Source organism: Penicillium rubens, assembly GCF_028828025.1.
Source record: "Penicillium rubens strain IBT 27055 chromosome Unknown utg000003l_segment0_segment0, whole genome shotgun sequence".
Classification (NCBI taxonomy): Eukaryota; Fungi; Ascomycota; class Eurotiomycetes; order Eurotiales; family Aspergillaceae; genus Penicillium; species Penicillium rubens.
In genome coordinates this window covers 4802203-4827149 of record NW_026890601.1, presented here as the reverse complement: position 1 = coordinate 4827149, position 24947 = coordinate 4802203, and the positions used below count along the sequence as shown (strand labels likewise).

At 48.7% G+C, this 24947-nt stretch overlaps 7 protein-coding genes across 7 annotated transcripts; 3 read left to right on the top strand and 4 right to left on the bottom strand.

The window, feature by feature from the left end:
- Positions 1 to 32: 32 nt before the first annotated feature.
- Positions 33 to 2489, bottom strand: N7525_008060 (uncharacterized protein; the record flags this gene model as incomplete). Its single annotated transcript, XM_061214286.1, has 6 exons — positions 33 to 295; positions 360 to 514; positions 578 to 674; positions 734 to 838; positions 1822 to 2024; positions 2074 to 2489. The coding sequence occupies 6 exons, from the start codon at positions 2487 to 2489 to the stop codon at positions 33 to 35; spliced, it is 1239 nt and encodes a 412-aa protein (XP_061068717.1).
- Positions 2490 to 3246: 757 nt separating this feature from the next.
- N7525_008059 (SF3a splicing factor complex subunit PRP9) lies at positions 3247 to 4815 on the bottom strand (the record flags this gene model as incomplete). The annotated part of the gene is made up of 2 exons (XM_002568483.1): positions 3247 to 4668; positions 4726 to 4815. The coding sequence occupies 2 exons, from the start codon at positions 4813 to 4815 to the stop codon at positions 3247 to 3249; spliced, it is 1512 nt and encodes a 503-aa protein (XP_002568529.1).
- Positions 4816 to 5057: 242 nt separating this feature from the next.
- On the top strand, positions 5058 to 6425 carry N7525_008058 (ATP-dependent RNA helicase eIF4A; the record flags this gene model as incomplete). The annotated part of the gene is made up of 4 exons (XM_061214285.1): positions 5058 to 5088; positions 5140 to 5394; positions 5459 to 6352; positions 6406 to 6425. The coding sequence occupies 4 exons, from the start codon at positions 5058 to 5060 to the stop codon at positions 6423 to 6425; spliced, it is 1200 nt and encodes a 399-aa protein (XP_061068716.1).
- Positions 6426 to 7506: 1081 nt separating this feature from the next.
- Positions 7507 to 9992, bottom strand: N7525_008057 (WD40 repeat domain-containing protein; the record flags this gene model as incomplete). Its single annotated transcript, XM_061214284.1, has 6 exons — positions 7507 to 7618; positions 7679 to 7826; positions 7876 to 8356; positions 8423 to 8826; positions 8886 to 8980; positions 9040 to 9992. 6 exons carry the CDS (start codon positions 9990 to 9992, stop codon positions 7507 to 7509), a joined length of 2193 nt encoding a protein of 730 aa, XP_061068715.1.
- Positions 9993 to 11770: 1778 nt separating this feature from the next.
- On the top strand, positions 11771 to 20248 carry N7525_008056 (type I polyketide synthase; the record flags this gene model as incomplete). The annotated part of the gene is made up of 17 exons (XM_061214283.1): positions 11771 to 11855; positions 11908 to 12496; positions 12551 to 13064; positions 13129 to 13252; positions 13303 to 13415; positions 13474 to 13912; positions 13998 to 14456; positions 14520 to 16663; positions 16773 to 16869; positions 16925 to 16950; positions 17005 to 17435; positions 17501 to 17858; positions 17914 to 18201; positions 18258 to 18332; positions 18388 to 18728; positions 18810 to 19287; positions 19391 to 20248. The coding sequence occupies 17 exons, from the start codon at positions 11771 to 11773 to the stop codon at positions 20246 to 20248; spliced, it is 7419 nt and encodes a 2472-aa protein (XP_061068714.1).
- Positions 20249 to 21690: 1442 nt separating this feature from the next.
- Positions 21691 to 23095, bottom strand: N7525_008055 (Auxin Efflux Carrier superfamily; the record flags this gene model as incomplete). The annotated part of the gene is made up of 3 exons (XM_061214282.1): positions 21691 to 21777; positions 21833 to 22797; positions 22864 to 23095. The coding sequence occupies 3 exons, from the start codon at positions 23093 to 23095 to the stop codon at positions 21691 to 21693; spliced, it is 1284 nt and encodes a 427-aa protein (XP_061068713.1).
- A 624-nt stretch (positions 23096 to 23719) lies between these two features.
- On the top strand, positions 23720 to 24898 carry N7525_008054 (HpcH/HpaI aldolase family protein; the record flags this gene model as incomplete). Its single annotated transcript, XM_002568478.1, has 6 exons — positions 23720 to 23784; positions 23891 to 24014; positions 24067 to 24195; positions 24292 to 24514; positions 24570 to 24686; positions 24744 to 24898. The coding sequence occupies 6 exons, from the start codon at positions 23720 to 23722 to the stop codon at positions 24896 to 24898; spliced, it is 813 nt and encodes a 270-aa protein (XP_002568524.1).
- Between the last annotated feature and the right edge of the window lie 49 nt (positions 24899 to 24947).

The following is a 24947-nucleotide window of genomic DNA, read 5'->3' as shown; positions in this document are numbered from 1 at the left end:
ACAGGACAACGCAAGACATGAACTAGGGGTGACTATGTACTACCAAGCGCTTTCAAGAATTTCTTCTGTGCATCTTCGGTGTTCTGTTTGCAATCTTCCGCAATTTCCTCCAGTTCGTAACATATTTGCGCTGCCCTGGCACCATGAATCCTCACCTGTCCTGTTTGGAAATTATCGGGGGTAGCAGTCCCACGCGTCAAGTCCCAAAAAACGGCTTGCATGACAGGATCGATAAAGAAGTCTGGTGACGCTTTTTTCAAGTGCTCTTTGTAGAACAGGATAGATGAAGTCATGACTGGATAGATAGGAGGTCAGCATATTCGAACAGAAGACAATCAGTACGGGTGTAATAAATGTACCGTGGCAGGAGGCCAACATCTTCTGTGAATCCTTCTTCGAGATTTCCATCTTCATTCGTCTCAAGAAACGGTCCAACTTAACCACAACGAGAACTTTGTCAAAGGAACATGTAATATCCATAGAATCCTTAAGGAACTCGAGGTTCTCAACGGGCCTGCATTATTAAAAACAAAGATCAATATTCGCCAGAGAGCTGTGGCCAAGGAGCGCAACCTACCATTCGGCTTTAGTCTCGAAATCATCCACCCCTTTCGCTCCCATTGATTGCCATTCTCTGATGGCGTCTTGCAGACGGTAATACAAATCAACAAGCGCTATCATCCAGTTAGCAAAGCAATACGTATATATAACTAGTGACATATTATTATCTCACCGTCTAGAGAGCCGAGAGTTGCTGATATGGTGTGTATTGCTTTACCATCCCGACTTGTGAACACAACCGCTTCGGACCCCACTATCTGGATATCGAGTTCAAGGACTGTAATTGTGAGATTGGGCCATCTCAGGCTTGGTCTTTGGAAGTCCCTTACTGTTTTCCTTGAATACCACCGACTTCTCGTCATGTGGTTTGGTTACACACACAAGCATGAGAGATTCACCCTCTATAGGATAATCGAGGTATAGATAGGGATAAATGTATGACTTTTCGGTCCCATCTGCGTACCCTATTTGCACGTTTTGAACCCTACCAGAGTTAGCTTATATATCGACGGATTGTTCCAGGTATACCTTTTCATATAGGACGAATGATGGTAGAACTCGTTGGAAAGGGCAAATGGAAGATCCATGCGCTGAAGGTATCGGATACCATAAAGATGGCCCAAAAATTTATCCCGATCTAATCGACGTGAGTTAGTCTTCCAGACCTTCTAACTTGCCCATTCCGCCTACCTTGAACACTGTCAAAATTTACGAGCACTTGTTGAGAATCTGGTTTGGATTTCAATGCAAAATCTTCAAGTGCGAGATGGAACTGGTCATTATCATCGCATTTGCCAAGCTCGCTCAGGGGACACACGCCACCCTTGAAGCTGCACTGCGCGATAATAAGACTGGATTTCCCTACCGGGACAACAAAACGCTCGGTCGATGCTGCATAATGTTAGACAAGTAGACAGAATAGACGGATAAAGACTTGCATTCTTCCAGCTGCATGAAATATAAATCTCCGGGTGTAGGGCCTTTAAATAAAATATGTGCCCGAATAGGCGTCATCATCTCGTTCGCTGGGCTTCTCTCCCAGCTACAGAAGAGGCTGATTTTTTTCTGGCCGACAGATCTGAACAGTGATAAGTTCGACTGGATGAATAGAAACGAGGTGGGTATCTCACATTTCACATATGCGAACAAGGCCTGGGCTATTAAGATCGGGGGCATCTTTGCCTTCGTCCTGGCTTATTCCAAAAATGCCGGGACTAGTCCAGTCGGTGGTATTTGGCCCTGGGATTACGTATGAAACACCGACACTGGAGCTTTCTGCATCTGACTGTGCGTCGTCGGAATCGCTTAGTTGTGAGGGTGCAGGGTCTGCAGGGTCTGCCTCGAAACCCGCTAGCTTCTTTCTCCACGACAGAGGTGTCCGAGTCGCGGGAGCGGCGGGCGATGTGAGAAGTAACTTCTTCTGAAGTTGAACCACCACATCTTCAATCTTCGTCGTTGTAGTACTTTTGACTTTTGTTAGTAACTCCCGTATCGAGCATTGGGCTTACATACCTCGTTTGAACAGACAATAACAGATCCAGCGACAGCTTATAGCTTTCGACCTTCCTCAATGAGTCCTGAATCTCCTTCTCTTTGAGCGTCCACTTGACTTTCTTCTTCAGTGCTTTGAGTCTTGAGCTTGACACCAGTCCTTTTAAGGACTTCTCCAGCTGTAGATACGTATCACCACAGTCATCCAAAGTAGTGTTGAGTGCATTAAGCCATTCAGAGTTTTTGGCGGCTTTGGCGGACTGGAACTGAACAATCTGTTGAATCTGCGATAGGATCCCCCTCACAGCGTGAACCTCTCTGGACAGCGAGTCTAACTCTTTATTATTCTTTGTGTTTATTATGTGGATGATATTGACGATCTGGGTTGATATGGTGATGAGACCAGCCAAAGAAGCGGCGATAGAAAGGGGATCCATTGCAGATATCTTTAGAGCCGAGCTAGCACGGAGTAATACAATGCAGAGTAGCTGGAAAGATCTATTTTCTTTTTCTTATACTCGAACCATGCAAACGTGCGGGACATAGTACTCGCTTTGACCTTTGAGGCTGTCCTTGGCGACCTCGTATCTGCACTGGATACGGATGGAGGATCTTTAGCGTGCTCCTGCCATGATTTTAAGCCCAATCCTCGAGTAGATCACCAGAGGAGGGATACGGACATCGGGATAGTTTTAATTTCAGGGGAGAAAATGTGACAAAAACATGCCTTCGTATAGTGAAAATAGACACATGACCAAGGTAGAATGAAGTCGTCGGGAAGGGCAAACTAAATCTCATGGAATCGGATCTTTATACGAGGTCCTACTAGTGTACCTACATATTTACATATCTATATTGTACATATCTAGATATACACCGTGCTCCCCGGGGCCATGTGGAGTACTGATTAATTCTACACATAACCATGCCAAGCGAAATTACACCTGGCTTGAGACAGGAATCTAGCCACACTTGTCACGGACTCATGCCGAAAAGAATGATGTGAGCTTCCGTTGTAAATTTGACGGGTGTCTTAATCGTTACAGTAGGGTTTGTGGCAGAAAATAACAAATCTGTGTCCATAAGCCACTTCAAACCCCAAAACGAGCTTGCAAAACTATGTATTCGCCGAACACCGAGCCATTTGTAAAAATCAAGGACGCCGGAGAAAATAAAATAATGAAGCTCTCCCCTCTAGAGAATGCCCTGCTTTTGCAAATCCAAGTAGATCCTTTCGGGCATAACGTTACCCTCTGCATCCTCCATTTGAACGACATTATCGCGTGACTCTCTCTCCTTCTTCTTATCCTTCTCCAGCTGCGCCCAAAGTGACTGGGCCTCATTGATATTGGTGATCTCACGGAAGAGGTTGAAGTTGGAGGTAACACCGAGGCACTTCAATCCGTGGATGTGGAGGTTTTCAGAGAAATGTTTGTCGAATGCCCGTCGACCCATGTAGGTGTAGTTTCCGCAAATCTGGCATGGGTATTCGACACCAAGGCCGTGGAGCTTGTAGAGCCAGAAGGGAATAGGCTTTCCATCCCATGCCAGTGGCAGCTTCAACGGGTTGTAAACGATCTCCTCGTCCTCTTCCTCCGATTCTTCGCCGGCACGAGGCTCGGGACCCGTGTGGTCGAGCCCAGCCTGCACAGCCTCCCATTCCAGTTGGCGTTCACGTTCAGTCATACCCTGTCGGCGCTCGACATTGATTCTTGTCGCTTGTCGTTCCTCGCGCAGGACATTCGTCAAGGATCGAATTTGGTGCTCGCGTCGTGCAACTGCGCGCTCCTTGAGGCTATGGGCCAAAGACGTGCCTTGGGATGCAGATGGTTTCTCGTCGGATGCGCCTGCTGCTTTGCGGGCTTCTGCCGCTCGGATGTGTTTCTTACCGGTCAAGTGGCTCCGGTACACGTTGTCGTTTTTGAATTCCTTCTCGCAATCCGCGCACCAAATGCCTTCGCCGGTCCCTTCGGTTGCTGGGCCGGATGTACCATTCTCAGTCTTTTCTTCTGTCCATCCCGGGACCTCCTTCGCAGCCCATTGCTTTTCGAATTCCTGCTCGAAGCTGGCGAAAAGATCGTTCAAGGGTTGCAACGGCTGCACTCTCTTGATGAAACTCTCGAGATAGCTAGAAAGGTCGCCAACATAGTTGAAGTAGCGATCGGAAAGCTTGTCTTTGCGCTTAATTGGCAACGCGGGCGGTGTGAAGGAGTCGAAGATGTCGAGATATTGGACGTATGACAAGCGCTTAACGCCGGGAAGATTCAGGTAATCTTCATGAAGTATGGTGAGATCCAGGTATTGTCCGAACCCTTCTTCGCCAGTGAACATATTGTCGATTGCGGTGCGGGGAGCCTCTCCTTCGCCGGGCTGAACGCGGTTGTATGCTTGCTCGAGGTTCTCGATCGGTTCGTTAGGGTAGCGCTTGTGGTAATCTTTGATTTCACCCAGCTGTTTGTAGAACTCTTCAAATTGGTCGCCTGTTGAAATGGACTGCACTTCTTTCTCCCGCAATCCATCGACATCCTGGTAGATCTCCAGAAGTCGCTGGGACTGGGTCTCAATTCGGTCTAGAAACTGAGAGATTTCATGGTCGCGAGCCAAACGGCCTCGAGCCTGACAAAGAGTTAAGTTAGAAAACGTGACTTCGACATTGTTCGGCGGCATACTCACATTTCGGGGCTCCTCCGCCACGCGATCAGCGATAGCCTGCTCCAGGCGCTCTAGATCCTCATGGATGAACCGCTGGTCTTCGAGCAACATATTTTCAATATGTCTGCCGCGCAAGAACTGATTTTTATTGGCGCGCAAAGAGTGTTGACAAAGTTTCGTGGTGATCGCAAAAGACGTTGGCAATCGGCAGCTCCAACTCGCGGATAGGTCATGTGACCCGAACCTTTCCACCGCGAAAAGTTGGGCCGGTCGACCTCACTTACTTTAGGCTTCACTCTTCGTGAATCCCGGTATCATTCATTGTCTGACATTGAAATACGAACATCTACATCATGGCGGACGGAATCGACAGACGCGCAGAGGGTATGTGGTTCCAGAACTTGGCGCAAGATGAAGCATGCTAACAGCAACTAGAGCGCATGGAGTTCAACACCTCCAAGGAGGTGACGGTCGCGCCGACCTTCGAGGACATGCACCTGAAGGAAAGTCTGCTTCGCGGAGTCTACGCTTACGGATACGAATCGCCTTCGGCTGTGCAATCTCGTGCGATTGTACAAATCTGCAAAGGTCGCGACACTATTGCCCAGGCCCAGTCCGGTACTGGTAAAACTGCCACATTCGCGATCAGTACCTTGCAGATTATTGATACTGTTGTGCGCGAGACCCAAGGTATGCCTTTTTTCCGTTCAATCTGATCAGATCCCATCCTAACCACGATCCTGTTTTGTAACAGCTCTGGTTCTCTCCCCGACCCGCGAACTCGCAACTCAAATTCAATCCGTCGTTATGGCCCTCGGTGATTACATGAATGTCCAGTGCCACGCTTGTATTGGAGGGACCAACGTTGGTGAAGATATCCGCAAACTCGACTACGGCCAACACGTTGTCTCGGGAACTCCTGGTCGTGTGGCCGATATGATCCGGCGCCGAAACCTGCGCACACGTCATATCAAGATGCTGGTTCTCGATGAAGCCGACGAGCTCCTTAACCGCGGTTTCCGTGAGCAGATTTACGACGTTTACCGCTACCTGCCCCCCGCGACGCAGGTCGTCGTGGTCTCTGCCACCCTCCCATACGATGTCTTGGACATGACCACAAAGTTCATGACTGACCCCGTCCGTGTCCTAGTCAAGCGTGACGAGTTGACACTGGAGGGTATCAAGCAATACTTCATTGCTGTTGAGAAGGAGGAATGGAAGTTCGACACACTTTGCGATCTGTACGATACCTTGACTATCACCCAGGCCGTTATCTTCTGCAACACCCGCCGAAAGGTCGACTGGCTTGCCGACAAGATGCGTGAAGCCAACTTTACTGTCTCCAGTATGCACGGCGAGATGCCTCAGAAGGAGCGTGATAGTATTATGCAAGACTTCCGTCAGGGCAATTCTCGTGTCCTCATTTCTACTGATGTCTGGGCCCGTGGTATCGATGTTCAGCAAGTCTCTCTTGTTATCAACTACGATCTGCCTACAAACCGTGAGAACTACATTCACCGTATTGGTCGATCTGGACGATTCGGCCGCAAGGGTGTGGCCATCAACTTTGTCACCAGCGATGATGTCCGCATCCTTCGCGACATTGAGTTGTACTACTCGACCCAAATTGATGAAATGCCAATGAATGGTAAGCCAACCAGTCACGACCTTTCTATTGCTATGCTAATGATGTTATTCCAGTTGCGGACTTGCTTTCATAATCTCCATTTAAGGTGGCATTGTGACTGTAACATCTTTCCTTACGCCAAAAGCGTCTTGGCTTCATTCCTTCTGGGTCTTCTGAAGTGGATTTCGCTCGCATTGCTGATTCGAATACGACTCGGAATCCGGCACAATGGGTTCGAAGGAAATACAAGGCCAGCTCTAGCGTGGAGGAAAGGGATAATAACATATTTCAGTAAGTCAAATGACTGCCACTCACTTACCATCCAGCACTAACAATCCGGGATAGTTTGCCAAAATGCCAGCCGATTTGCGCACCCCAGGTGTTTACGATTTTGCTTATTTCCGAAAAATTTCGGGCCTCCGGCCTAAGTAGCATGGACTTTTTCTTTATGTTTGGAGTTTCTTCTTTTTACTTTTTGACACTAGGAATCATGAATGATGGAATCGGTTTTACTTTTGTACAATTTGGCCCTGCTTCTTGGCCGTAAGTCTTCCTTCTAGTCTGACAACATAAATTGAATCTGTAGTGAGGAAAAAGAAACAACAGTAAGAGAGGCACGCCAACAAGTCTGTTACTCTATTCCTGCGCTAGTTACCACCAGATCGGAGTTTACGTAGGAACGAGAATATAAGTAGTAGTAGATTTGATTCAACCAGAGACTTGCAACAAAACGATTGAATAAGAGCATAAGAGATGACCAAGAAAGCCCCCCAAAAGCAAAACCCCAAGGACTGGACCAAGGACAGAATATATGTACCCCTAAAGACCCAGAAAGATACGGTCCAACGCCAGCTTCCTGTATTGAAAGAAATAGATGCTAGTTGCAGAGAGTAATCAGCATAAAGAGTGAAAGGGGGACTCCAGCGATGTATATGCGCAAGGCAGCATGATGTGGATATGCCGGGAAGTTAAGGCAAGAACACAGAACAGAATTCGAGAAGAACAAGAAAACATTGCAAGGCAGCAGGTTTATCGTCTTTCAATCCAAAGCTCCGGGTATGTTCCCTCAATCAAATACGGTATCGTGGGGAAACTAAATAAAGACAGGCAACAAGCAGGAACAAAACTGCACAAGCGACGTTGGGTAGTCATCGTCGATGTGCAGTACATGGATATCAGAAAGCGGATGTTGTCCTCAATGCGCTAGTCCGTGTAAAGCCATTTGAGGGTATCCCGCTGCGTTGAACTGGTCCTACTGGACGGGATCGATTGCCCTCTCGAGACCAGCTAGAAATCTAAGTTAGTGGTGTTGTTGAATGTGAGACAGAGGATAGGAGTGATTCTTACATCCTTACTGCACTGTCGTCGCCTGCCGATGCGAACATTCCCGGGTCGGCCGGGTTCCATGATATGGAGTTCACGCATCCAGAGATATGCCCATCCAGAGTCTCTACGATGTTGCCATTTTCCTTGTGCCAGATGTAGACTTTCGAATCTGGAAATAGTTAGTAACGATACCAGAAATGATATGTCGAGATATTCACCTTCACTTCCGCTGACGACAAAGTTCTCAGCTGCTCCCCCGAACGTGCTGCGAATCACGAACTCGCCTTGTTTCTGTCCCTTGAACTGACGGACAACAGCAGTGGTTTCCATGTCAACTAGTTGGATATCATGCTCAGCCAGGTTTATAAGCACGTGCCGCGAGTCTTTGCTGATAGAAACCGAGGTCGGTTTGCTCGGCACTGGGAGGCAGTAGTCTTCTTCGTATGTAAGCATATTGTACACATGAACCTTCGCTTCTGTGTCGGCAGCAACAAGACGTCGTCCGTCGGCACTAATGGCACAGTCCTGTACGCGGAATCCGCCTTTCCATGTGTATAGAGGCTGACCACGCATGCTCCAGTGACGGAGCTGTGATTCAGAATCGAGAGAGGCTGTCACGAAAGATTCACCATCTGCTGCCCAGGCAGCTGCAGTCACCGGTTGACGGTGGTGGTTGATGGTGAGCAGACAACGACCGCTCTAAATCATGCACAGCCCGAGTTAGCATATTATTATGGATTTACACGGAACCGTAGAAATCATTACCTCGACGCTCCATACGCGTGCCTTCTTATCTTGCGAGCAAGTAATTAGTTTGGAGTCATCTGGACTCCAGCTGGCGAACGCAACTCCGTCCTCGTGTTCTGTAAGCCTGTGGATAACGCTGAAGTCTATTGTGTTATAGATGAGCACGTTATGGTCCTTTCCTGCAGTAACCAGCTTGGAGCCATCGTGAGAGAACTCGCAGTACCATACTTCATCTGAGTGCTGAGTCAAGTCCACAATGACGTCTAATGGGAAGTCGTTTCGGTCACACATGTGGTCCGAGTAGAGCGACGGAGGGTCGGCAGTATTATGATAAACGCAGTTGTTGATCTGAGATTGCTTGACGTGATCTAGTAAGATGGCCAGGCGATGTTGCGGGATCATCACGGAAGGAGAAATGGATTCTGCGGCTGAATTAGCAACCCGGTTACACCACAGACATTGAAGATTCGATCAAGCTCACTTGATAGCTCGCCAAGAAGTCGTTCACGAGACGAGCTAACGGAGCCATTCCATCCCGTTTGGGCATGTAAGACCTCCGTTGGGCACATAAGAAGACTAACCAAAACAACTGGTAAGCAAATCTTGTTCTATAGATACCTATTGATGGGCAATACCTTGATAGGGCGTGTAGACGCTCAACATCAAAATTCAAGGGCGTCAGTTCCTGGCGAAGGACGTTGAGAGCTGCAGCTAGATCACGCGCTTCTAGCAACTCGAGGAATTTCTGCTGCCGGAGATAGAATAGCATCTCGTTCCTATCGGCCTCCTCTGATAATACCAGGGTCTCTTCTTGTGGAGATTTCCTGTCGACCTGTTGTGACCCGGCATTTCGAAACGATTGAATCAGGATCCTCTCGGCTTCTAGCCATCGTCCACCTAACACCGCACTCCGGAACGTTGCGACCCCTGATGTTTCCAGTTCATAGCCACTCTCGGAGCTTAACAGTGATGCCGACCCATTATAACCCAGCTCATATAAACTCTGTATCAAAATCCGCGTCACCTCCTCCCGGTTGTGACCGTAGTAGGTAGAAGATAGGGATGGCGTTTTAGAGCCATTTGTCTGAGAGCTCCCGTTGGTTGCCGCTTGCCCGTTCAAGCCAGTCTTCCTCGATGTCGAAGCACGTGATTCGTCCGAGGCGTCTACGAAGCCATTTTCTGTTGATATTCCGTCGGGACGCATGATTACCAGGCGCCTGCGCTTGGGGGAAGGAGGTCGGCCGTCCGGTCGGCCAGAAAGACGGCCTGGGTAGTTCTGAGATGTAGTCTCACGTGCTATTTGTGGAAGGTGTCCGGTCCCTGCCGATGAGGGACCAAGGTTATCCGGGCTGCTCGAAAGGCGGCGGCGACGGTTGGGCCGAGGGGTAGATGAACTGGATGGTCGGGATGCGGACAGGAACTCTGACGTTTGGGAGCCGGGATTGCCTACCGAGGCAGGAGCTGTATTGGGCAAAGGAGGATCAGGGTCGTCGGAGGTGGTAAACGGGTGTGATGAATGGTGAGCCAGTTCGACAATATCTTTAGATCTGCCCAATCCCCTGGCTCTTTGGAAGAACCAGGTGAGCAGACCTCAAGCGGTGGCGGGTGTCCGATAAGTAATCGCCGGGAGCTCCGTTGGAGAGGGGCGCAGATGTCACAAGGTCAAATGGATGGTCACTAGCTTGAGCTGATAGTCACAGATGTAACAAATGATCAAAGAGCTGTAGATCTTGAGAAATCACGCGGTTGTAATGATCGCTCTGAGTTGAGAACTGGTTGGGGCTTATCGGGGAGAGAGAGGAGAAGGAGAGAGAGATAAAGAGATGGAGAACTGACCACTTCCAGACAGCACACGAGAGTCCGAATATCAAAATATGGAAGGTCAAATATCAGACAAATGTCAGATGTCTGTCAAATGTCAAATGTTCAATGGTAAATGAGAAGAAAAAAGAACAAAAAGAACAAAAACAAGATTGGGTTGTTGGGTAGCCCAGCGGACAACGACCCCATCTACAGCGTAACACCGTGGACCTCTCCAGAGCTACTATGTACTTACACTGCCTAGGAGAATTTGGCCATTTAATAATCAATATAATCAATGATCTTTGTACGACTTGTATAAACCTGCCTATAAATACTTGAGAAAAAGTGTGACCAACTTGGTTATATATTCCCCTCCGTTTCCACGGTTGTTTTACGGAAAAATTATCCATAGGAGGTATCTACAACACATTAGGACATGTTGGTTACCTCTAGATGAAAGTGCCGTTACTTCGGAGAAGGTATATCCTGTAGATACCGGAGATGTAAAATGCCATAGACCAGCAGAGAAGTTCTGCGAAATCAAAAGACTCCGGTATATATAGTACGGGAGGTTTATAGCTCGTATAGACATCAGTGGCGAACTTTAGGCGGCGTGTAAATATAGGCATGGAGTGTTCTATCCTCGAATATTAACAACTATAGCTATTTACCACATTATATTCTACTAATAAGAAAGTTGTTGCTAAGGACATTTCTCAGAGAGGCAAAGTACTCTTTCTAGAACAGCTACTCTAGCACAGAAAATTGGGATTCGGCTCGTGGAAATCCCAACTCGTTACTTCGCCGACAAATTAATTGCGAAGCTATACTTAAGGCCCGAAATCAAGTGGTTATCGAACTTACTCACACTCGATTGACTATCACTAGGACACGTTCTTGGTCAGACACTAGCGATTCTATATCGTTGTCCGCACTATAACTATATAGTACCCGAAACAGACCAGCTTGCAATTTACTCGTGTCAACAGATCCACAATAAGATAGGAATCGGATATACCAGAGCGAAAATGGCGTAGCCGAACTCATAACTAAACACATATTCTCACCTCCAGGACTTCCAAGGTCAGCAATTCCCATGATTACGTCAAAATGGTAAGTTCGTTAACCTCCCATATTCCAAAGTTAATGGTGGAATTTGAATTTAATACCGGGAAAGTCGTTAAAAGGACCAGGTAATCCCTAAGAAGTTTGACTAGGTCAATGGGCGTCTTCACTTGTGTCAATTGAACCGGGATATTCGGTTGGAGAGTTGCATACCAACCGAACTCAAATTGACCAGTTGCCTTTCCCGTATGACCGATTGCGGAAGTTGAGTCTTCATTAGATTTATATCAGCGCCAAACAGGGAAAAAAGAACAGTTAATCCATCCTTCGAAGGATGAAACGCACGTCATATATATTAGGAACAAGGATGGGAGTCATGTCAATGTCATTAGAAGAATTGGGTATGGCCCAGGTCAACTCCTAAATAACCTTGGAAATCCTTATACGTCCCTGAATATCACGGATATATTCCAATCTCAAGTTTCCAAAGTCTTCAAAATGGCTCCCTTCAATAGCCTTCCGGCAGATGGTTCGCTCATGGAGCGTGCCAAGGATGATCAACATTTTAGCTTTGACGATCAAGGTAAATCTCAGCTTCGGCAAGAACCTTCAACATTGGTTGACACTTCAAGCAGCTGGAATAGGCGGAGTTGGTGTGTACACGGAAACCCGCCCAAAGACGAGTCATGTCTCGGATGATAGTAGAGGCGATGGGGTCGGCCGAACCGGGAGCTCCGAGCCTATCGCAATTGTGGGCATGGCCATGAGGCTTCCCGGCAAGATAAGGACATCTGAAGATTTTTGGGATCTACTTGCCAACAAGAAAAGTGGCCGTGTCCCCGTCCCGGCAAATAGGTACAATTCAGAAGGGTTTTACCATCCTTCGGGTCGTCCTGGCACGGTCTGCACACGCCACGGCCTTTTTTTACAAGAGGACGTGAGTCACTTTGACCATGAGTTTTTCTCGCTTCCACCAAAGGAGGCAGGCAACATGGACCCACAGCAACGAATGCTGTTGGAAGTGGTCTGGGAATGTATGGAAAACGCCGGGCAGGTAGGCTGGCAAGGCACTGACATGGGATGTTATGTTGGTACATTTGGAGAAAGTTGGCTTGACATCACCTCCAGAGACCTCCAACGTCCCTGGGATGGTCAGGTAAACTCCACAATGGACTTTGCCCTTGCCAACCGAGTGTCTTACGAGTATGATCTAAAGGGACCAAGGTGAATACCCCTCCCTAGGTACCCATTCGAAAGCGTAAGTGGCTGACTTTGCAGCCTGACAATCCAAACGGCTTGTTCGTCCGGGCTAGTAGCTCTCCACGCCGCCTGTCAGGCAATTTCCGGCGGCAGTTGCTCCTCAGCCGTCGTGGCAGGAACCAATCTAATAATCACGCCAACTATGATGATGGCGATGACCGCAGAGGGAGTCATATCCTCGACGGGGACCTCGAAAACATTCGATGCCGCAGCAGACGGGTATGGCCGTGGTGAGGCGATCACTGCAATCCTACTTAAGAAGGCTGATCGAGCAAAGGCAAACAATGACCCTATTCGAGCAACAGTTAGAGCCACGGCGACAAACTTTGATGGTAGAACTGCTGATATGAAGACACCAAACCCTCACAGCCACGAGCAGTTGATCCGTCAAACTTATGATGTCGCTGGGATTCGTGACTTCTCTAAGACTGCCTTTATCGAGTGCCACGGCACGGGCACCGCAGTTGGAGATCCTTTAGAAGCAAGCGCTATCGGCAAGGTGTTTGGGGAAAAGGGTGTAATGATCACATCGGTAAGTCTTGCTAAATACTTACTAGACGCAACTATCTATGGCCAGATGGCTTACTAGATACCAGGTAAAACCAAATGTCGGTCACTCTGAGGGCGCATCCGGTATTACCAGTGTCATCAAAGCTGTCCTGTCTCTTGAAAATGGGCAAATACCGCCAAATATCCACTTTTCCAAGCCTAATCCTCGAAGTATGGTTGGGTTCCCCTTGCAACGAGACACAAACTAACAAGAGCAATAGTCCCGTTTGAGGAAGCCCATCTCCGTGTGCCTGTGGAACTTACGAGGTGGCCTACAGACCGCAGTAAGAGGGTCAGCATCAATGGCTTTGGGATTGGGGGCGTCAATGCACATGTATGTTGACTATTACAGTGCCGACCTGTGTTTGGTTATATATATCTTACATTTTCAGGTGATCATGGAATCGAGCAACTCCGGCAGCGCCGAACGCGAGAACCCGACCCGGCATCCCAGGAACGGGCCACAACTGATTGTCCTCTCCGGAAAAAGCCGAAGCGCCTTAAAGCAGAGAATCTCGCAATTTGAAGTCTATTTGGCCCAGAGCTCTAAAGAGAGAAGAGACATCGCATACACTATGTGTCAACGCCGAGAGCATCTGAAATACCGAGCATTCGCTGTCGTGGAGGGCCAAGGATCCATCTCATTTTCCGGTATCGAAGAAAGCTTTCCATCGTCTCCCCGTCTTGCCTTTGTCTTTACAGGGCAGGGGGCCCAGTGGACTGGAATGGCAAACGACCTTCTCCTTTTCTCCGAGTGCTTCCGCAACAGCATCAACAAACTCGACCGGACTTTACAATGTCTGCCAGACCCTCCCGAGTGGAAGATAGCAGGTATGTTCTTTTTGCCTGACTTGGGTGTCTTGTCCCGGTTGTTGCTCCTAGCCAACGTGTAGAGTGATGAAGCTGACTGGTTAAGACCAATTTTCCGATAAGGGGAAGAGCCACCAGATTGATACACCTGGGCTTTCCCAGCCCCTTTGCACGGCTTTCCAGATCGGATTAGTCGATGTACTTGCGAAATGGGACGTCCGTCCCGCTGCCGTCTTAGGCCACTCCAGTGGTGAAATAGCTGCAGCCTATGCAGCTGGTGCTTTGACAGCAGAGTCAGCAATAACAGTTGCCTACTACCGCGGCCAAATTGCAGAGCAAGCCATCTCTCGCTCCGCAAATGGTGGCATGGCCGCAATCGGGCTAGGTCGTGAAGAGGTACTCCCTTACTTGGTCGACGGAGCCACGGTGGCATGCGAAAATAGCCCAAGTAGCGTGACCATCTCTGGGGATAGCAGTACGCTGAAGAAGATCGTGGAGAAAATCCAGACACATAAGAAAGATGTCTTCTGCCGCCATCTCCGTGTGGATGTGGCATATCACTCGGGTCAGTAACAAGTCTACTCAGTACACACCCCCTTTCATTCGATACTAACGAGGACACGTGCAGCACACATGCAGGCTTTGGGCCCAGCGTACGAGTGTCTCTTGGGCAATGACGTGCAAACAAATGGGTGCAAAATACCATTCTACTCGACCGTTACAGGAAAGGTCATGCCCGCTGACAGCGACATGGGAGCTTCCTACTGGCGCGAGAACTTGGAGAAGCCAGTGCTTTTCTCTCGCGCTGTAAGGACATTGCTAGAGGCACAAGAGACAAAAGTCATCGTCGAGGTTGGGCCACACTCAGCTCTAGCTGGTCCGCTTCGAGAGATTTTCGCAGCTGAAAATGCGGAGTCTCGCTATGTTCCTACAGTGGTGCGCGGCAAAAGCTCAATGGACTCCTTAGTGAAGACCGCCGGTAACCTTCATGGCCTTGGCGTCCTGGTCAACCTCGCAGCAGTTAACGGAGATCATGATCAGCACAATGTCGTCACAGATATCCCGCTGTACCCTTGGCAACATGGAACCAGCTTCTGGGACGAGAGTCGACTTGTCAAAGAGTGGAGATTACGACAGCACACTAACCACGAAATACTTGGAAGCCGTGTCTTCGAGTCTACTGCCCTAGAACCAACCTGGAGAAATGTCCTTAGATTGAATGACGTGCCCTGGTTACGGGACCACCAAGTCGGCAACGATATCGTGTTTCCCTGCAGCGCATATGTGGCTATGGCAGGGGAAGCCGTTCGGCAAATTTCAGGCCTTGGAAATTACAAGCTACGGAACGTTTTTATCAGAAATGCCCTGCTTCTCACGGACACCGAATCAATTGAGGTATTCACAAGCTTCAAACCGGCACGGTTGACTGATGAGCTGGATTCCGGATGGTGGTCATTCACCATCACCTCGTGGAATGGCAATTCTTGGATGCAGCACTGTGCTGGAGAAGTTAAAGGAATGGCAGGTGATCATCGCTCGACTGAGGGAATCCAGGATCTTCCACGGCATGTGTCATCCCCAACTTGGTACCGTAGCGTCCGTAATATCGGATTGCGATATGGGCCCAGCTTCCAATGTCTGAAAAATATATCTGCCGACCCCGCTCATCCTGTGGCTGCAGCTACTGTATACGAGGAGAAAGACCCTTACAAGTGTCCATATCCACTCCATCCTACTACCATCGACCAATGCATCGTCCTCTCCGCCGCGGCGTCGTGCAACGGCCTTGTTCGCAAGCTAGGGGAAGCCTTGATACCCCAGTCTATAGGCGAGATCTACATCGGCCAAGGAGGGTCCAACGTCTCTGCAAAAGGCACTGCCGTCAAAGCTGAAAGCGGCACTGTGAATGGGCACGTACTTGCACTTTCAGATGATACTGTTTGTATGCAACTTCGAAACGTGCTCCTGAAGCGTGTGAGCGTCACCGAAGATTTGCAAGAGGACGATAGCTTGGCTGGCGCACAGATGACGTGGACCCCTCTGATAGATTTCACCCCATGCGCAGAATTGATGCGGCCAAATTCGCATCGCGACACTAAAGTCCTGGTTGAAAAATTGGCGGCCTTGTGCATTATTGAAAGTGCCAGCCAGATTGGGACGCAATGTGTCTCATCCAAACACCTGCGAAACTTTCAGTCATGGCTCCATCTTCAGGTCGCATGTTTTGCAAGAGGGGAATATCCAATTCTTCCTGAGATAGACGCGTTATTGTCCGCACCGTCGTCAGCCCGAAGAACCCTGATTGATGAGACTGCGGCAAAAATAAAGGATGGACAATCTGCGCCCTACGTGCAAGCAATACTATCTATCTACAACAACATGGATAATATTCTTCAGGGAAGGGTCCATGGACTTGACCTGCTGACCAGGGATGACTGCTTGACAAACATCTATCGGGCTGTCGGGAGTACAATGGAACTTGGGGATCTCTTTACCTGCTACGGAAAATCACGACCGAAGATGCGGATTCTCGAGATAGGTGCAGGAACTGGCGGAATGACCGAAACTGCACTCCAAGCCCTGACTTTACCCGGTGGAATCCGCTTGTTTTCGACCTATACCTTCACGGATATTTCTCCCGGATTCTTTCAGGCGGCAAGGGAAAGGTTCTCCGGGTACGAGGGAATCAACTATCAGGTCCTTGATATCAGCCGCGACCCGATTGAGCAAGACTTTGACGCAGAGCAGTATGATCTGGTTATCGCTGCAAATGTAAGAAGGACCCCATATATTGTCCCCCTTTATATCTATTACCGCGGTCTGCACAAGGTCACCTGTTCAAAGATCGTTTGCTAATGGGTAACTTGCAAATCTTTTACAGGTTTTGCACGCAACTGTTTCACTCTCTGAGACTCTTAGAAGCATAAGGAAGGTTCTTGCGCCAGGTGGCATGCTGTTTCTCCAGGAGGTCTGTGGAGGTATGTTGGTTCACTGTCCTCAACCTTTCGCCTATAAATTAACAATGGTACCAAGATTTGGTTGCGCAATCATACATTATGGTATGTCTCATATTTTGAAAGAAACTGCTTCGAAATTATTAACTTCTCATCCAGGGTTCCCTCCCGGGCTGGTGGCTAGGCGTTGACGACCAACGCACTACCAGACCCTATGTAGCCCCTGAAAGATGGGACGAGGAGCTCCGAAAGACTGGATTTATGGGCGTACAGTCTGTCGTGTACGATGACGAAAAGCCGTTCCAGCAAATGGCTCATATCGTATCCACACGCGAAGAACTGCGCTCGGAGAAGACCGTTACCTTGCTCCATGATGGTCCTATTGGCAACATCGAGAAATTGGTTCAACAGTCATTCATTCAGCGCGGTTATGCCCTCTCCTGGTGCAATTTAGGTCAGCCTTTGCCTGGTAGCCAAAGCGTCGTATCCCTATTGGACCTGAACGGATCTTTCCTCCACGATATCTCCGAGGATAACTGGCAGAAATTCCAGGATTTGCTGTCGGGACTGAACCCCCAGGGTATACTTGGGTGACGAGGGGATGCCAACTACAAAGCGTGGACCCGCGATATGGCATGGTCCTTGGTCTTGCCAGGGCTATCCGGGCGGAGTCGTCTTTGGATTTTGCTACCCTCGAAATTGACGATTCGGACCGGAAAGCCGCCGAAGCTGTCGTCGATATTTATGAGCACTTCGATAGCGTCAGGCAATGGCCAGGTGTGGATGTCGACTTCGAGTATATCCTGACCGGTGGCACAATCCAGGTGCCGAGATACCTTCCGTGTGCCCTAGCTTCGGAGCTAGAGACGACACCAGCGCCCTCCACCCCCAAAGTGCTCACAGTTGGAAAACTCGGTCTGCTTGATACTATTCAATGGATAGCTCACGAAGTAACAAGTCCCACTAATGGTTTCGTTGAAGTCACACCGCAATTCTTGGGCTTGAATTTCAGGGTACGTTACTAGCCATCCACACTCGCGGGTTAGTGCATTGGAATAACGCATCTAGGATCTTCTCTTGGCTATGGGAATTGTGGACGATTCACCAACAAACATGGGCATAGAAGCATCAGGGACAGTGACCAAGGTAGGACCTAATGTCCATAATCTGGCCATAGGGGACACTGTGATGCTACTTTCTGCCGGCGGCTGTTTCGCATCCCCAATTGTCGTTTCAGAGAAATTGTGTGCGAAGGTCTCAGATGACCTTCCCTTGGAAGAAGCTGCCACCATGCCGTGTGTTTTCAGTACGGTAATCCACTCTTTGTTGAACGTGGCACGAATCGAGAAGGGACAGGTGAGTAGCGATTCATGCCCTGTGTTTTCTATATCCATGACTGAATGATCTCCTAGTCCGTTTTGATACACTCTGGTGCCGGAGGAGTGGGGCAAGCAGCTATACAGATTTCTCAGCACGTTGGTGCAATAGTATGTTTTATACTCGCTGTCTGTAAGCTTGACCAACAGTTGCTGATCTTATCAGGTTTACACGACAGTAGGAGACAAGGAAAAGGCTGAGTATATGATGGAGATGTATAAGATCCCATCAGATCACATCTTAGATTCCAGAAGCTCAAGTTTCCTTTCAGACGTCATGCAGGCAACTCGGGGAGAAGGAGTTGACGTTGTGCTGAATTCACTTAGCGGGGAGCTACTCCACGCATCCTGGCAGTGCGTCGCCCCATACGGAACTATGATTGAAATCGGCAAGCGCGACATTATGGGAAAGGGAATGCTGAGCATGAACGAGTTCCTTCACAATCGAGCATTTATTGGGGTCGATATGGCACAAATCGCCAGAGAAAAGCCAGACTTAGTCCAGCGGTAAGTGTGCCCCGTGTCAAGCGACAGGTCGCGGCGACCAAGAGACAGAAGGTGCCTGGACTAATCCATTTGGGCGTATAGTCTTCTCTGCCAATGTGTTTCTCTCCACCAACAGCGCGCTATCCGGGGAATAAAACCAATACACATGTTTGACGCGACAAACCCCAAAGAAGCATTTCGTCTCATGCAGAGGGGCAAGCACATCGGGAAGATTGCCATCAGAATGCCGCAAAATAGTGAGGATCTGGAATTAGCTCCGTCACGGTTCAAGGTCGGACCACTCAGCGAGGGAGCTTATCTGATAGTCGGAGGACTTGGAGGGATTGGGCGTCCAATCGCCAACTGGCTCGTTGAGTGTGGTGCGCGCCATATAGTCTTCTTCTCACGGTCCGCCGGACGCTCCCAGGAAGACAAAGCATTCTTCGATGAACTTCGGGCACAGTGTGCTGAGGTTACGGCGATCGCTGGAGATGTTAGGAAGCTGTGTGATGTCCAACGAATTACGAACTTGAGCCCTAAACCTATTGCAGGTGTTGTACAGTTGGCTATGGTCTTACAGGTATGACTGCCAGCCTTGCAAAAAACGGCCGTTTAGGACGACAGCGTGGAACTACCTAGGTTTCATATTTGCACCGACTGAAAAGCTAACCTTGCAACAATAGGACCGCCCAACCATTGGTATGGACTATGAGGCCTGGCGAGCTGCAGTCGATCCCAAAGTCAATGGCACGTGGAATTTGCATTCTGTCTTTGAAGATGCGGACTTGAGGTTTTTCGTCTTGATGAGTTCCATCGGCGGAATCCGCGGCTACCCCGGCCAGGCAAACTACGCGGCTGCTAACTCATTCCTCAACGCTTTCGTTCACTACCGCCACACACTGGGCCTTCCCGCGTCTGTTATTAATCTTGGGGTCATGGACGAAGTGGGCTTTGTCGCCAGAACACCGCTCGTGCTTGAGCGATTCCGCCAGCAAGGAACGCATACCTTGACCATACAGGATCTTCTCGATACCATGCAAATTGCCGTTGTCAACCAGCGACCAAACAAATATAATAGGTCGAATACCCTCGGACTCACTCACCTGAATGTTGGCTTCATCACCAAGGTCACAGGTATTGACCCTCGAGTGCGGCAGGATCTCCGCCTAAGCCTCATCCGCGACGTCAAGCAACGATCAGCAAGCAACCAAGACTCCTCTAGTGCCCCACTGAAAGAGTTCCTTTCTTGTGTAGCTGCCGATAGCTCTGTCTTGGCGGATCCAGCTAGCTCGGAGGTACTTACCAAGGAAGTTACTCGCATGTTCTGCTCTTTACTCTCAATACCAGAAGAGGAGTTTGACCCCAGTCGGGCTGTCTCTGACCTAGGGGTTGACTCACTGGTGAAGATTGAGATTCGAAAATGGTGGCGCCGCCACCTCGACTTGGATATCAGCATCTTTGAAATCAGCAACATGCCATCGGTAACGCACTTGGTCGATTCGGCGATTCAGGCCTTAGGAGAAAAGTTCATACAACGGTGAAGATCGAGAATGAGCGCAGAGCTTCGAGTCCGGGAAGCCTTTTGGTGTTTCCACAGCTCTCGCGGGGGTAGGAATGCTTTATTTTAGAATGAGTTTCGTTATAATTCCATGAAAGCAGGATATACAGATGGTGCTTGAAACAGGGAGTGTATGGAATCATTTCCGAGGCAGCCTTAGCGTAACAGTACTTCCCAAGGCTGGATATAGACTAAAAGAAAGCTGACAACGGAAAGTATTGATCTCAATATTACTTCGCTATGTTCTCCTCTCTTCTCTTACGTTTTTCTCTTTTCTGTTTCGTATGAGAAGGAGCTATGTCTACACACCGGTACAGGTGCCAGCTGCCAAACCACCACTAAGGCATAGGCTGATGCTTTAATGCCTGGTTCTTGACTCGTTGCACCGCTCCATAGTGTGATGTAAGTTGTTGGCCCCAACATGAAGCTTTTCGTTTCATATAAATCCACGCGTCGCCAAGTTTTTATAGGATAGCAAGCTTCATATCGGACCATCTTTAAAAGTGGTGATGTGTGGATTTGTATTGGATGAAAAGGTTTGTTTCCATATAGGGGCGAGAATACAATAAGCAACACCCGCCCTACGATGGCATAAAACGAATAAAACAAAAGGACTCAGCTAGGCCTAGCAGGCAAATTGCATAATTTCAGCCTTCTTCTACGCGATATAAAGATGGGCATTGCCCGGGGCTGTTGGGGGAAAAAAAAGTAAAATAAAAAGGTTACACATAACGGGACCCTAAGAGGCTGGGGTTCTCTAGGAGTATCTACTTTCATAACAGGAGTGTCTCATATTGACGAAACAATCCCCGGGTTAGGGCTAGCGTTTTAATTCGTATTAATTAATGGGAATTAACTGGGATTTCCAAGAAAATCGGCTCACCTGACTTCCATGATGATTCCGCCAGTGACGCCATTATGATAATGTCAGTCCAACGGATATATAAACCGCTTCTTCTACACTCTTCAGTCTCCAAGGTCCTCTTCAGTTTCACCAATCATACAAACATTCCTACAAGTTCTACTACTATATTACTCCACTTATTCTACATCTTTCACCATGGGTTGTGGTTGCGGATCTAATTGCAACTGTGACGGCGGTGCCCAGAGCTGCTCTTGTGGCGACAAGTGTGACTGCAAGGGCTGCGGAGTATGTGATACCCGTAGGATGTTAAGCTGTTTCAGGTGCAAAGGCTAACCCAGCTTGTTTAATTTTAGAAGTAAATGATCCCTCTCCTCGACTCCCGACTTCGCATACTACACTCTTTTGAAAGTGGATGAAAGTGGATGATGGATATGGTGATGATTTGATGAAAGTCGATGAATTTTTTTGATCGTCAAAAACAAAATGGATCAAAGCTTCTAGGGATGTAATTGATTATCTCGAATCAACAATTTCAAAGTCTTTTCCGTGACACGTAGACCTTACCCTTTCTCTTTCAACACTGCCTCGGAAGCTTTAAGCGCTCCCGTGATACTGAAACATACAAATGGCGACAATGAATACATAATCTAGACGTAGTTAGCAAAATGGATTTTTTCTGTTCGCAATACCATCACTACATACCGTCAATGTCTGCGCAATAACCATCTTTTCCTCCTCAGACGCCTGCGCTAATTCCGCCAACCCGGAAATCACCAACGCCGGTGGACCCGCCGGCATGAGCATCATACTGAACCAGAGCATGGGATCATCACCAAGAAGACGAGTCCGCTTAGCCAGTCCGTAGATCAATGAAATACTCAGCGCCGGCCAGAGCACCAAACGAACAACAAAGATAGTCGTGATAGCCTTGACAGGGATCCGACCCGAATGCCCGTCTGCAACCATCCGCTCGAACGTGATTCCAAGTTTACACCCAACCATGAAGATCTGCAGCGTTGTAAACAGCGCGCCGAGGTTACTGACACTGGCAGTCAGCCACGCGTTGAATATCCCGCCATCTTCCTCGTCAAAGAAGAATGCTCGGTGCAATGAGGGGACTAGTCCCAGCACCGTGCCGAGAATAGCGCAAATTATTGCCACGTCCGCGAATGGGGACTCGAAGGGTGCGAGGAGTTCCTGCTTGACTCTGCGGGGGAATAATGAGCCCAGCCAGTGCGTCGACTGCCGGATCAGGTTCCTGGCTGATGTTCGGGCTTGTTGGGCGCGCTCCGGGAGTAGGGAGGTTTCTTCGGTGAGTTGCTCGTCCTCCGCCATGCTTGCGGTACGGTGTCGCTCCTCTGAGGTACTAAGACTGTCTCCACGATCTTGTAACATCTTCGGTCCGACGATGTATGCGATGGTCTTGCTGATCACACCACAGACAAGGAAGTAACTCTGAGCACGGTCAATTGCTGAGGATGTGGTTTCTCCATCGCGCAAGATCAATTTTAGACTTCCTACACTCCCTAGGGAGTGAAGAAGTAACAAAGGTAGAGATGTAGTATTGTTGAACGAGAAAGCAGGCGTGACCCATTGAGGTAGGGCAAGCAGATGCGAAAGGAGATGCCCAAGGGCAATCGATGCAGATGTGTAGAGGACTGACCAGACTATTTACGGGAGATAGACGCGATAGGTTAGTTATGCTGGTTTCACCAGGGGGCGCCATGGTATACCTATAACTGGAATATAGTTCATCGCTGTCCCGAGATGAAGCTGCTCACCCAGATGCACGATGAGTAGTGCTGGTAGGAGGAGTTTCACACCCAATCCCAACATGTCGTTGATTGTTGTCTCGTGGATCAATTGAAACCGACGCGCAGCAAACCCGTAACACATTGTCAACAGCACGGAAACACAGGCTTGTAGTGCACCCAGGAAGGGTGTCACTAAGCCCCCGTTACGCATTTTGCTTCAAGTAGCTGAGGCTTTCAGCTGCCATGTCTTTTTTGAAGGAAGGGGAAAAAAAAAAAAAAAAAAAAAAAAAAAAAAAAGAAAAAAAGGTTTTTAATTCTAATAGCCATGACATCATGGTGACAAAGTTGAAGAGTGTACATTCTTCGCGATACAAAAACATGCCACTGCGTGTAAGCCGAGCTATCCAAGCCTTTGTTATATATACATATATATGTAGTTATTATATTTTATTCTCATTTGGAATCATTCGGCCTTCGGGGGAGTCCACCACCGAGCACGGGAATTCCCCGTGGGGTTCTATGAAGGGGGGCGATAGCCCTAATTGGCTTTATTTCCCCAATCGGGGAGTTCATCTACTTCATGTTTATCCCATATAGATCTCGATATTGCAGTGTGTTACAGCCTATATACCATAAATACTATTCCAACAAATACCATACTAATAACCTCAACTGAATTGCCCATTCAATCGATGTGGGGGGGCCTCGGGTAATCGGTCGGAGGAAGACCGAGTTGTCCCCTCAGCGTAACAATAACATCGTTAAAAGGAAAGAAGACACTCCTTCTGCTCTTCATTATTACACAACTTCTTCCCGCCTTATCTCACCTTAAATAATGTCTTCCATCTCACTCCGCTCAGCTCTGGAAACTACTCCGGTGGCATACGGCTTCTGGTTGACGTATGTTTATCCCCCGCATTTGGAGACAGCTCCAGCTCCCCCTCTTCAACTCAGCAAAAACATCTATCCAACAAGGGAGTAAGATGCACTAACATATCTACTACAGCCTCCCCAGCGCCCCCGTCGCAAAAACCATCCTCCGCCGGAGCCCAGAGTTCTCCGAAGGTGGATTCAGCTGGGTCCTAGTTGACGCCGAACATGGATTGATTAACGACAGCCACTATTACGAGGTTTGTCCCAGTCAATTGAACTCGACGATCGAATACTAACATCTATATTCAGCTCACTAATGCCGTCGGCCACGAGGGTGCTAGCCCTATTATCCGCGTGCCCTGGCCCGAAGAATGGATGATCAAGCGTGCCCTTGATGCCGGTGCCCACGGAGTCATGACTCCGATGTGCCACTCTGCTGTATGTACAACCCGAGCCCGCACCCGCTTTGCGCTTATTTCTCGGTTCCCCCGGAAAGGTATCTAGAATGCTAACCTCTACCTTTCTGCCCAACAGGAGGATGCTGCCAAGGTCGTCAGCTACTGCAAGTACCCGCCTGTCGGAGTTCGGGGATATGGGCCAATGTTCACGCCGCATTCATTCCCCGGTGTGAAACCCGCCGAGTACGATGAGAAGACGCACAACGAAGTCATGGTGATTGTGCAGATTGAGTCCCGCCCCGGTGTGGAAAATGTAGAGGAGATTGCTAAGGTCGAGGGATTGGATGTTTTGTTTATTGGTGAGATTGGACATTTCTGTTTTTGATGGAACTGGCTAACCTTTTCCCTTTCTAGGGCCCTTCGACCTTGCTAAGCAGATGCGTGTCACCCGTGGTGGCGAGGAGCACGAGGCTGCTATCCAGCGTGTCCTGAATGCTGCGAGATCGGCAGGAAAGAAGGCTGCTATCTTCTGTATGTGTTGTCTTCGGTGGTCTTCCTTGCGCTTGTGTCTAACCTCATTATCTATAGGCTCCGATGGTGACGACGCTCTTCGCCGCATACAGCAGGGCTTTGATATGGTTTCCATCACCACTGATGTTGCTGTGTTCGGTGACGGGATGCTCAACGAATTAGAGAAGGCTAAGGGCAGTTCTAAGGTCCAAGGAAAGCGGGACGGTTATTGAAATGTCTCGAAATTATATTGATTATGTACATTGAAGCCAGGAAATAAAT